Raw genomic sequence first — 13,540 nt, 5'->3', positions numbered from 1 at the left:
GAGAGTAATAAAACTATTGAATTGTATGACGCATTAAAGGTTTCGAGGGTATGTTTTAATGGCAGACTCAATCGATGACCGGTAATACCACGGTTTTTTATTATTGACACATGGCAAGACACTTTCACGTTAGGAATTATGCCATCATTACACATCCGCCATCCTGACACACTGAAACCTCGTTGACACATTCCCGACGGAAGGTAAAATATAGTTTGTTTACATGAAAATGCAGGATGACGCGCTCGTTGTAATTAAATGGAAAGTAAATATAGTCGATGTCAAAATATTTTTTACGAAACATGTAAATATTACAAAATGAGATGGAAAGTATGAAACCAAAACCAAAATCTCAAGGTGTGGTAACTATACAAACATTTACAAAATTAGGTAGAGCAGCTTTTAAAGTGGGTGTTCATAAAAATGACCATGAAGATTGACACATTAGTATCCATTTCTTTTTCATCAAACATCTTGCCCTTATTATAGTGCTGTCTCACTAAAACATAACGACAAAGACATCGAACACAACACATCCGACCACATCATACGGGCAAACTTGCCGTCCCACTCCTTTAAATCTAAGCTTTGAGCAAAAAATACCCTCTTCGTGGAGTACGGTGTGTCTCGGCCTATGGATAGAACCCAAATGCTTCCTCACTGGAGCGACCATTCAACAAAAGGCCAAAAGTAAGACGGTTTCAAGGAAGACTTTAGGGAAAAGAACATCATTTCAGAAAAAGAGAAAAGGTAAGTTTCCAAATCTATAAGTCCGTCTTTTTTCTTTAAATTTAAACAAAATTCTAGTTTCCTTAATTATTCAGTGTTTTTCATTCTCCATAAAAAAAGTGTATAATCTAAATGAATTTAGCATTCATATTCGTTCAAACATGTAGAACGCCCACCCTAAAATATATATGGTAAGCCTAATGAAGATCAGAGCTAAACTTTTCTGTCCCTGAGGTTAATGATGTGCACATCCATGTAACAAAACTGGAACAGTAGATCGGTACACAATTTAAGACATTCAATCAGGTCACGTTCCTTCACCATGCTATACTCAACCGTTTATAATTACCCCGGTACTGCTGTAATCCATATCAATTTCAGCTACATTTAAAAATGCACAGCGTTACATTAACAATTATTTCATAATCTAGATACTATTGGTTTTCAGCATTTATCAAATAATATAAAAATGTGTAAATTATATATCATTTATTGTATTTAGTGTGTAGTATGTTAGTCACGTAATAAACGAAGTATGTCTCTGTAAACAAAAGCATGCACTTGAAAAACAGATGTCAAATTAATCACCTTGAGCGATATAATAATCATTCTATTTCACTGTCGTTTATGAACTGGCGTTCTGAAGGTGCAAAATTAATTGATGCTCAATTAATTGCTTTTCAAGCATACGACATATACGTAAATGTTTGAAGTACATCAAAGATTTGAATTATGAATTATGTTTATCTTTCAATTAATCAAAACTTGTCGTTATCCAATTTTTATCTTTCACAACCAACTTAATGAAATATGCCAATCGATATTGATACTAATATTTGGTACATTGTATTTGCGACATAAATAATTTCCCTTCTGATAGACTGCAAACATGTTATCAGGTTTTTTGTTGATAATATATATATGTTATATTTCCCATTCAATATGAAATATATAAAGAAAATTAGAGGTGTTTCACAACACCTTTATATGGGTTTTTTGAAAAGATTTTTATCTTATTGCAATTTACAACTTTAAACCAATTTATTATTGCGTTAGCTTAATTTCGAGTTTTCTTGCCCATCGATATTTTCACGACGATTTAAGTTTTTCAGACTTAGAGGTAAAACTCTTTACTGTACATCGGCAATACAGATATAACTCCCATCTTCGATTCTCCATTGCTTGATCAATGTTAAGGTTATATCCGCCTTATGCTATGTCATAGTAAAACTGAAGGCAGTTCATAGAAAAGAACTGACCAATCACAGGTTTACATATGCTTCTAATGATTCTCAACAAACCGAAGCGTTAGAATTGTAACTGCTGCCCCTATTGCATGATCGTAAAAGGCGACTAAATTTAGGATCTTATCTTTTCTTTTCTTCCTAACTGACTTTATCTTTCCTAATGCCTTCCTTGTCACCGCCTCACTTTTGGCCTTGCGTTGAGCGTTCGCCCCTGTGAGGAAGGCTCTGGGTTCTGTCCCCTGGCCGAGACACACCAAAGTCTATAAAAGTGGTAGTTTCTGCTCCTGCTTAGCGCTCAGCAAACGGGGAGTGGGACGACTGGTTCGCCCGTTGTCAGTATAATGTGACCGGGTGGGGTGTGTTGCTTGGTGTCTTCGGCGGCATGCTTCAGTGATATAGCACTATAAAAAGGGCAATAGTTCCACTATACAAGAAGACATAACATGAATTTACCGCAGTCTCCCAAAACACGCACCTCGCACAACATACACGCAACACACCGCATACATGGGAGGCCGTCCTTACATGACCATAGCTGTTAATAGGACGTTAATTAATCAAACAAACAAACAAACAAACACAAACCGAAGCGCAAATTCAAAGCCGTTACATTGTACCGTTATTAGATCAACCATTTTCTTTTCGTGTACATCAATGGATCAAAATATCATGTCTATTTTATACACAAATTGTCACACTCAACGAAAGTTTTATACCACTTGTGTAACAGAAAATACAACATTCAGTGTTACAACATGTAAAAAAATAGTCGAGCGCTAACGATATTAGATCCATGTGTACATTATCTTTCATTTGGTATGGAATCTACGTTTAATCACATTACTTTGGTAATTTAACTGTTAACATAAATATTGTTAAGCCAATATTATCTTTCCATGTTTGACTACGGAGATGAAAGAACCAGATTAACGTTATATCAGCGGTCAATATCGATCCTAGTACATTTCGTTGGGGTTTGATGAGCCTGGTGCAACCCTATTGTTTGATGGAGCCACTAACCACCAGAGTGCGCTCCTAGTCTCTCATTTATAAAGTTGACGTCATTCTGAGTGGCAACGTTACTGTCCATCATCAACTGCTCAAACGCTGAAAATTAGAAGCGAAAATCATCATTCTTCATACTGGATATCAATTCCTAGAGCGCTTTTGTGAGAAATGCAATCATTATTCTGGACTTTGATATTGCTTTGGAATATTTCATGAATTTAGAATCATCATGAAAATATTTAAAGATCAGCTAAAGGCGGGATTATCGTCTTGGCTGGTGGATCTTGGATGCTTTATCTTGACGGTGATAAGTTTTTGGGACTGCGTTACTACAGTGGACGGAATAAGGATGTTTAAAAGTTCACGACGGCAAAATTTACAAAACATGTCACTGTCTACAAGAACAGTATTTACCAGTCACAACTTAACGAGTCTGAGGTGTGCTGAACAATGTATAAACGACCGTACATGTGTTAGTTTCTTCTACAACAAAAAATCTGGTTTGTGTGCCGGACATTCTATTACTTTAGGAATAACAAACGGATCCACCCCTGCTGTCGGCAATAGGTACTATGTGGTAGAAGACGGTAAGTAATAGATTTACCATGATCGTGTTAAATGTTATAATACAGACTCTAAAATGATAAAATATAGTTTAAGTAATATAAGAAATCATCTCTAATATAGCGACATTTTAAGTATCTTTAGTGTGAAACATCTCATTGTTATCCATAATGATAATAAACAGATAATCATGTGGAATAATTTTATCTGCTATCCATATTGCACATTAAAGATGCTTAATATGAATTTATTTTTTATTTTATTTTTCTTCATATCATACCATAATTTGTGAAGTTTTTAAAGCGACCAAAATCATTCTTTGTTGCCATGGTTACCAAATGAAAGGTCAAACTGAACATAAATGAAATGCAAATGTTGAGTTTAGCTTTCATTCATTGCTCACTCTTGCTGCTTCTTTAATAAAACTTAATGTTTTAGTATTAGAGTACTTTCGTGCGTGAAGTGCGAGGTGCGTTTTATAGTGCTATATCACTAAAGCATAAAGCAGAAGACACCATGCCAAACACCCCAAACGGGTCATATGATATTGACGTACCAGTCGCCCCACTCCCTTAATGCTAAGCAGAGGCAGAAACGAAACTTCCACTTTTATAGACTATGGCGTGTCTTGGCTAGGACAGAACCCAGAGCCTACCTCACAGGGAAGATCGTGAGGCAGTGTAAAGGACGGCGTTAGGAAGAAGGAATTTATATAAGATTTAAGCTTGTTTCCCAATTCCCAAATGGTTTGCATTTTGCATGTATATAACAATATATGAACAAATATTGTTTTAAGTAAGTTAGTCAGTAATAGAGAAAAGATAATGTTCTAAATGTAATAGGCTTAGTCTTTTATAATCATGCAATAGGTGCACCAGGTACTATACTAACGCCCTACCTACAGGGCCAGTGTTTACATGATCCAGACAAGAGCCTTTGTTCATTATAATCACGACTTTCTAGCTAACCTAATAGATATCGATCATTGATGTAAAATTTACTTCACAGAAAGGGAAGCCTGTTCATTAACATCGTACAAAGCAGGAAGGTTGATGTTTCCATATCACTGACTGTCTTGCGGTTATATTATCGCATGGGTTTTTTTTTATTTTCAAAAATGAAATTTGGAAAAAAATTGTTCTGCGATCTACATTAACGTCACGCTAACGTTGATGACGCAGGACGTGCTGACTCTTCCGCAATACTATTGTTCTATATAATAGTCTTCGGATTCTGCCATTGTTTGATGTTCTATAAGTTGATCTATCAATGGGTTGTTACGGTACATAACCATTCACTTTATTCCCGTGATTTCAATAAAGTATGCCATGCGTGCGAGTTTATCGGCTATCACTAGGACATTATCCCACGAGATGCCTAAATTTTGCGTCTTGAAATAGTCCACCTACCTGTCATAATGGTTGTAGGCGTATTTGGTGCCATAGTAAGTATCATCATAACATTTGTTTGTTCTGTTTAAGGTGAAGGTTACATTGGCGATGTCTGTACCACAACCTCAGATTGTTACGTCACAGACTCGGAGTGTCGCAATGGCGCCTGCTGGTGTGCCCCTGGATATAGCTTCTGGCCAAGTTCAAGGTCATGTGTAGCTAGTAAGTTTTTTTCCTGACCGGGTGTCAAGGTATTAATTACCAATAAACTGACATGCCACTTATAATATTAACCGTGGTCAAAGCATACGTACCTTCATCACTGATTACACAACGTTGCATCCATCAAAGTGGTACAGAAAGGTGATAAACGGACGATGCGTGGATAAGATCAATTAGAAAGTTGTATTTATGAAAATGGTAACACTTATACAGTGTACCTTCTCTCAGCTAAGCTTTGACCGAGATATGTGTGCTTCCTGATATATCCTGTGGTATTATATTGATGTCACATTGATTTCTTAATCCTAAGGAAGTTTGTTTCCAGGTCGGGTCACCTATATATTCAAACACATTCTATCACAATAACTAGAACCATAATTTATCATGCTAATACAAGCGGATTCTGCAATTCAATTATTCCTCGGTTTCTATTAAAAGAATCAATAACAGTACGTTCTGATGGTGTGTATACTTAACAATTACATACCTTTAATGTATCAATATAGAATTATATTAACCTGATTCTAATATCAATACATTGACCGAAGGCTCTATTATGGATTTTATTAGTTACGTAAATTAGCATGGTGCCAGAAAACGATGTTCAGTAAAATTGATAATTTAAAAGAACGTTTACTGAGCACCTTACTAAAGATAATTGTGAAAAGTCATTTTCATGGCTTGAAAGCGCTTTATGAAAATATTTGTTTTGGTGTTGTATATTTTTTTCAAAGCATTAAAGAACAATTTTGATATGGTGTCTATAGTGTATATTGAAAAAGATACCAGAGCAATGCATCGGACAAACATTGAACCAACACTCTGTTACGTATGTTGACCACAGATGCCAAATCAAGATAATTGAATTGTTATTTTACGTGATATGATATTGTTTTAAACCAATACAATTTAAAATCGATAATATAAATCTTAAGATACAACATAAAGTTCACGTTTGGGCGTCATTTATATCCTTATATTTATGTGCCTCGAACGAAGCGGGTGCATATTGTTTTTGCTCGGGTTCTTCTTATCATTATTATGTCCCCTAAACGAAGTGGGTGCATATCGTTTTTGCTCGAATTCTTCTTCTTATTATTATAATTATGTCCCCCTAAACGAAGTGGGTGCATATTGTTTTTGCTCGGGTTCTTCTTATCATTATTATGTCCCCTAAACGAAGTGGGGGACATATTGTTTTTGCTCGGGTTCTTCTTATTATAATTTTTAATACATGCTAATCGACTTCCTGTTTTCAAATTGTCGTCTGCAATTCATTGAAAATTGATAAATGGGGGTTTTAACTAAACATTTTAAGGGATTCCATACAGCTATGATCACTGCCAAATCAATTCCTCTGAAAATAGCCTTGTGTTCGGTATGTACATTTTAGGAGACCCTGAATTCCAATATAAAAGTACATCAAAATGTCTCCCAAGATGTTCATATACTGTGCAACTGCATTCTTCATTTGTTGCAGGTGGGAATGGGGAGTGGGAGGGAGTGGTCATTCGGGGACTATGTAATGGTGTCCATTAAAATGAGTACTTGTTACATATGCCCCTATCCAGTCAATAGGAGGGGATTTGCATTTTAAAAAAGCGTAATCGCAATGACGTATGAATACAAACCCAGTGTAGGAACAGATTACTTCTAGTTCACGCTTCGGTAAGATTTTGCGCCAAATGCTAATCTAAATAAACTTTAATTGCTTTACATTTTACCTTGTCATAGATGACATAATTGCGTTGAATTCACAATAAACTAAAAGACGTTTGCAGTCTTATATTGGTCTCAAGACTAATCCTTAGGCGGCACGTACAATACTAAGTTGACAGTAGGAAATTTTACAATGAAATATAATGTTAGTTTCCTCATTATAAGTTGACAGATTTCAAGGGTTGATTTTAAATCCAATTAAATTTGTATTTGTTATCAAAATACAATATGTTTTCAAGCATTGTAACGGTAATAAACAACAAAATGTATCGCTAGCGGGGGCAACAAGTACAAGCAAAATGTAATTATATGGTAATAACGACAAATTAAATAGTGTTTAAGCGCCCAAAAAATAAACATGTATTTCAAATTGGTTTTGCTGATAGCATATACAAAATGTATGTATGTATATCATTAACACAGCAGTTACATTTGCGGCAAAACTATAGTATGCTAAAATGTTGTTAAAATAAATTAGCTTTGAGTAACTCTAAATGAACGTTAAACTACAGTAAAACGTAATTACAAGGAATCTCTGGGGATCAACAAAATTACTTCGTTAAAAGGCACAGTTTTCAAACATCTGTAAAGACTTAAGGGATAAAAGTTACTTCGTTATATCTACAATGTCTTACCACCTCTTCTATATAACCTAACCAAAGCAAAGTGAAGTCTATGGGCGTATACCTAAAACCCATAGTGATCATTATGATGTCACTAATGTTGACATGGTAAAAAGTTAACAGATCACCGTCAAAATGGCTGTTCCATCTTGTGGATTAAATCGGCATGGATAAACGGTTTTCCTGGTCTAACTTAAACATGCCAGAGCTTTGGAGACTAATAGTATCATTCCTTATCTAAATCACAACTCGAAGGGTAATTTATGAACGTCCAGGGTTGGATATTCAGGGCCCAGTTTCATTAACATTCCTTAAATCTAAGGAATCCTTTAACTTAAAATTCTCCATAGGAAACCTTTAGAAATTTTAAGGAAGGCTCCTTAGCTTAAGATTTTTCCTTAACTTTTGTAATGTTTTTCTGGGGAAATTCGAGAAATTCCTTAAAGTGAAGGTATGTTCATGAAACAGGAATTCCCCCGAGGGTTGTGATTTTGTTGTCACACTCTCATAGGTAGAGAATGATTCTTTTTCTCCCACATATCAAAAGAAAAAGAGGAAATAATAGCCTCAACAGCATTTTCATCTCGACATGAACATGGTTCATTGTCTGCACGTCAATATTGATGACGTCATCGACAATTCACGTCACGGTCACACCGCATACAGTCATGACATCACGTAATTGTCTTCATTTTCAAAAGGTTAGCGCGCGCAGACTGTCATACCCTAGGGGTTGACAGAGAAATCTGCCATGGCTAAAGCCGATTACAAATCAGTGAATGGTGGGAGAATATCATCTTATAATGCGTGCTATTATCTGCAAAATTCTGGCATCTATATAGACCATAGGAAAACAGTTCAATGCTTACATAACCACGAATTCGTTGTAGGCGTGTTCGGTATAAATGTAGTTTACATATGTTATATTAAGATTTATATATTGCAGATTGCACAAGCTATGGGGCTGAATTCACTGGAGTAATTAACCACTTTCTCAGTCAAAATAACGAAGATCACATTGCAAATGTCACCTTCCAATCCTGTCTTCAGGCATGCTTGTCGGTGACGTTGTACAATTGCGTCACGTTTGAATATGGATGGCAGTCGGCCGACTGTTATCTACAGAGCGTGACAAAGATGGAGAAACCAGATCAGTGGTATGAGGACGTGTTAAACCGCGGGTTTGTCCACTACCAGCGGGACTGTGCCTGAATGAGACAGGCTTCATTTCTTATATTATCTACAGCGACATTGTCCACTACCAGCGGGTCTGTGCCTGAACGTGACATGCTTCATTCTTATATTATCTACAGCGACATTGTCCACTACCGGCGGAACTGTGCCTGAAGGACACAGGCTTCATTTCTTATATTTTCTACAACGACATTGTTCACTACCAGCGGGACTGTGCCTGGAGGACACAGGCTTCATTTCTTATATTATCTACAGCGACATTTTTCTTTATCAGCGAGACTGTTTACAGCGAGTTTCATCACTAGCAGAGAGGCTTTGTTTAATATACAGTCAATATACAGGCAAACTTGTTATAAAGGAACATATCTATAAAGGACAGACACTTCGACACCATGTGGTGCAATCTACTGTAAAGGACCATTCAGCATATTCCTTTGGTGTCCTTTATAGACAGGTTTGACTGTCTTACATCGCATTTCTTATCTTTACCAATATCCAAACGAGTTTGCCTGGATATATTACAGTTACCTTTTCTTCATTTCTTCACTTTCAGGGATACTGCCTTAATTTGTCACAGTGAGTTTATACCTACTATACAAACCCACGCGGGAAAACCAACCGCCAAACAGACAGTACCAAAAAACATTACCAAGAGTTGGTCCTCTTTCGGTGACACCGAGGTTTCAGGTTTTATCACAAATTTGTCGCGGGTTTTCTGGCGAGACCGTGCTAATTTTCGGTTTAAATGTGAAAACAAAACATACGATATTGGTTTAATTTGTATTTTAGCGACTCCTAATTATAAAATAAAATGATATGGAAAGGCATTTACATCTGGTTGAAATACTCATTAATTACTAGAAGTAATTTAGAGCATTTTGCGAAAGACGAAATTGATACTATCATTACGAAAAATGCTCGATTAACTACCATTTTATTTCATAATATTATTTAAATCTATGCTCGAAATTATGAAACATATCAAGAAAGTGTGAACAGTTGTTGTTCCAATGTCGATATTACAGTCCTCATTTAGCCTCTTTCAATTGAGTAAACATAATAATTATCCATATAATAATGCATGAGATAAAATTTAAGCAAATATAGACAAATCCACTTTTATGTTAAATATGATTTGCATCACCGAGGTAGTTTTACTTAAGACTCTTTGAAGATATTATCAGCATTTTAGACATTAGAAGATATAGTAATAATTATAACAACATGTAGTGTCATTAGGCTACTGAAAGCCAATCTCGTCTACATTGGAATCTAATTTAAATAAAAAGTAGTACTATCAATCAGTAAAATTAACTACTCACTTCTATTGGGACCTCAAAATTATGGTCATTGGCAAAACAAGATAATGAATTATTAACAAATCGATAAAAAGCAAATGTCTGGTCCACATAGAATTCTACCGATAGAAAAATATAAATATGAAGTAGCGCATGTATAATTTAAAAAATAAATACTGACTTCAGTCGGGATCGCACTCAGGACTTTTAAATCATTTATACAAGACGTAACCGATTGTGCTAAATGTCAAGTTACGTAATCGAAACATAGATATGGTAGTAACTGTCTCTGTCTATCGAACGTAAAAACGTTTGGAATGCGAAATATAAAAGCCAGTTTGCAAAATATTATACATGAACGAGTAGTAGATATACACTGTAAAAGACTTCAAAATATTGAATATCAAAAATCTGTTATCAATTACTTTTTATGCATTCAACTATTCGAGGACTGATTAAAACCAGCAGTGGATCAAAAGATGGTTTGATTTATTTCTTAAGTGAGTTAACCCTCGTAAAAAAAAACCATTCATAATATTTAAGCCTGCGTCTTATCACCTTTTGTCTGCTTTGCGCAGTGGCGGTACCATTGTTGATGAGGATTTTCCGAGACGTGGTTATTGCTAGTTGAAAACTATACCCAATACCCTGCACTGTGGCCTGTAATATGGCCGCAAGTGCAATTTTGTTAGCTTCTAAGGGGGCAACATCAAAAATTAAAATCAGTTCCTTCTATGCTGAATGTTGAGAATGTATTCATGTTTAATATTTGATTCAGTCATATTTAATTGATTCAATGAAAGCTGAATTTTATGGTCATGTGATTCGTGGTGCAGGTGTCGAAAATGACCTTCAAAAGAGATGTCGAAGATGCTAACTTCAGTAGATAAAAGATTCCTAATTTAGCCGCGATTAAAACGAAAACGTGTTTTAAAGCCGCTAATGGCTGAGTCAAGCGGCTTTATTAAGATAGGTGCGTGTTGGACCCATTTCCGGTTGATGCGTGCGCATATGCTGACTTCCTGTATTGACAGTTTCGCCAGTTGATGCGTACTCATTTGCTGACATCCGATATTGACAGTTCGCCAGATAAACAATCTATAGCCAAGCCTCCAAACTGTTCATATTTCTATAATCATTACTTGATAATTTTGCAATTCAAAAATAGAAAAGATGTTTTCGTGATGTCTTTTTTTTCTGTATTATTAGCGTGTTTCACGGTCGGTCATATGGTATATGGCTTCAGACGATGAGTTTTGGTCGCTGGCAGTAGATTTGTTGTACAGTACACTTTCTGAAAATAAGGCACATTCTTTAGCAAGGTATTCAACACACTTGGTTCGTAGGTAACATCGGATATGTAGGATAAATTGATTTACAAGATGAATCAATCAAAATTGGTTGTTGCAGTGGCTTTTCATGCTTTCATGAAATATACAACAATAGGTTCCGGATATTTTATCCAGCTCCGCTACTAATATTGTAATATCCATGATTGTGTAACTCTCCAGTCACTGCAGTCAGGGAGGTAAAAAGTGTTGTTGGACTGGAAGCCATCTTGAGTGATGAATACATGACATGGTGACAGAAATTAATATTCACGTTCATCCGGTGTCTGCGCACGAGCTAAAAGATGTATTTGTCACGCACGATAAAAATTTAAATGACAAGATGGCACATAGTGGCGTGAAACACTTGCCAGAATTCAACCCCGCTGACCCAAACACGTGTGCTCCGGAATAGAAACTGTACAAACGAGATTCACATGTGTATTTAGATGCAATATGACTAAATGAGAAACCAGGAAAGAGTAAAGTTGGCATTTTATTGTCAAGTATCAGTCAAGAGACGATCAGAATGTATGAATCGTTCGTATGGGTCGGAGCAATTGAGGCAGACGAAACTAAATAAACTGCCGGTGTACCAGCCGAGGATAGACACAAGTAACAGGACGTGTTCTCGAAGTTTGACCAGCATTCGGCGTTCATTATTACCGTAACATTAAAAGAAAAGAATTCTTGAATACAAAACGTGGAAACATGACAATAATGGATTTCCTTGCCGAACTTAAACGTAAGGCAGAGCGCTGTGAGTACAAAGATCTGAAAGAAAGTTCACTCTCCGATTTGGTAATAAACGGTGTCCAAGACAGCAAATGTTCAGAGATGGGCAACTTTGGTCAAGTCTGCAACACTTGTTGGGTGAAAGGTCGTTTTGGAAGATCACCGGTGTGTAAAGCACGTCAAACAAGTCAGCGATGTGAAAATAATTATCACGACAGAGGCAGGAGTCAGGCGAGACGTGGAGCGACAAATAGAGGTCGAAGGTCAGGGTATGCACCACCCGAAAGGCGACAAGTACACTATACCTAAAGAATACAACCCTCGAGATAATGACGACATTGGAAACGACGATGAACTTCATGAAATGTTTGACCAGTGTACTATGAGGAACATATTCGCTACAATAAACAAATGAACAAAGTAACGATAGTGACTGGGCCATCGAACTCAAGGTAAACAACTATCTCTAGAAATCGACAGTAGAGCAAGGTGCAATGTATTATCGCGAATTGCAGCGGAAATGTACGTGTCAACTAAAGACATCAAGCCAAGTAACGTTATAAGAAGTGAATGAGAGGGAACCCTATGAAAGCATATAGGCAAATCACACTTCCCTTGCTACTACAAGGGCACAAAGAGAAATCTGACATTTCAAGTAATCGACGCACCTGGAATTTAGTTGTTTGATAGACAAGACTCTATCAATTTGGGCCTTCTAACACGAATACATACTGCCAAACTAGAAACATCTCAAATTTTGAAACGCTATGAAGATGCACAGTGTCTTGAGATTGGGTGAATTCCTGGAGAGTACAAAATCAAGATAGACTCGAACATACAACCAGTGGTTAATGCGCCAAGGCCAGTACCAGCACCGATTCGCAGGCAACTCAAGAAAGAACTGGACACGCTGGTAAAAGATAGAATAATTAAGTCAGTAACAAAACCCATAGAATGGGTGAACAGCATGGTTTGTGTCAGGAAGAAAAACAGCCGCGAACGAATTAGCACTGATCCCTCAGATTTAAACAAAGCATTTCTCAGAGAACATTTTCCAACGAAGAGTATTGATGACATCATTACCAGGCTACATGTAAATTAGTGCTGACTGAAAGTGTTATATAGTAGAGATGCATGTGTTCCAAGGGCATGATAATCCATATGTATCTGTATCTAGAGACCACATAGGTCTCATATTAGTTATTGTTGAAAGTTCATAGTTAATGTTAATAGTTTCAGTTTGTATTTCTCTAGTCGAATAAGACTTGCTTATTACATATCTTACAAATCATTATAAGTTACGATGGACAATCGAAAAGTTTATATCTCTAGTCGATAAAACTATAGCTAGTCAAATGATAATAGAGAGCAACCAACTAAATGATTTTACATAGACCACAGTGTTAAACTTTGTTGAAGTTTTGTACTGTATTATTAAAACAAAGAAATATTAGTTAGGTATTGTGTTCTATAATTAAAGTC

At 36.3% G+C, this 13,540-nt stretch overlaps 1 protein-coding gene and 1 non-coding gene across 2 annotated transcripts; both read left to right on the top strand.

The window, feature by feature from the left end:
• The first annotated feature begins 3,065 nt into the window (after positions 1 to 3,065).
• Positions 3,066 to 9,754, top strand: LOC138316982 (uncharacterized). The gene is made up of 3 exons (XM_069258616.1): positions 3,066 to 3,571; positions 5,030 to 5,161; positions 8,450 to 9,754. Exons 1-3 carry the CDS (start codon positions 3,214 to 3,216, stop codon positions 8,713 to 8,715), a joined length of 756 nt encoding a protein of 251 aa, XP_069114717.1. The 5' UTR covers positions 3,066 to 3,213; the 3' UTR covers positions 8,716 to 9,754.
• Positions 9,755 to 10,561: 807 nt separating this feature from the next.
• LOC138317104 (U4 spliceosomal RNA) lies at positions 10,562 to 10,699 on the top strand. Its single transcript, XR_011207724.1, has one exon. It is a non-coding gene; the product is annotated as a U4 spliceosomal RNA (small nuclear RNA).
• Positions 10,700 to 13,540: the final 2,841 nt, after the last annotated feature.

The sequence above is a fragment of the Argopecten irradians genome, chromosome 2 (assembly GCF_041381155.1).
Source record: "Argopecten irradians isolate NY chromosome 2, Ai_NY, whole genome shotgun sequence".
Taxonomy (NCBI): Eukaryota; Metazoa; Mollusca; class Bivalvia; order Pectinida; family Pectinidae; genus Argopecten; species Argopecten irradians.
This window is presented reverse-complemented; position numbering and strand designations above follow the sequence as displayed.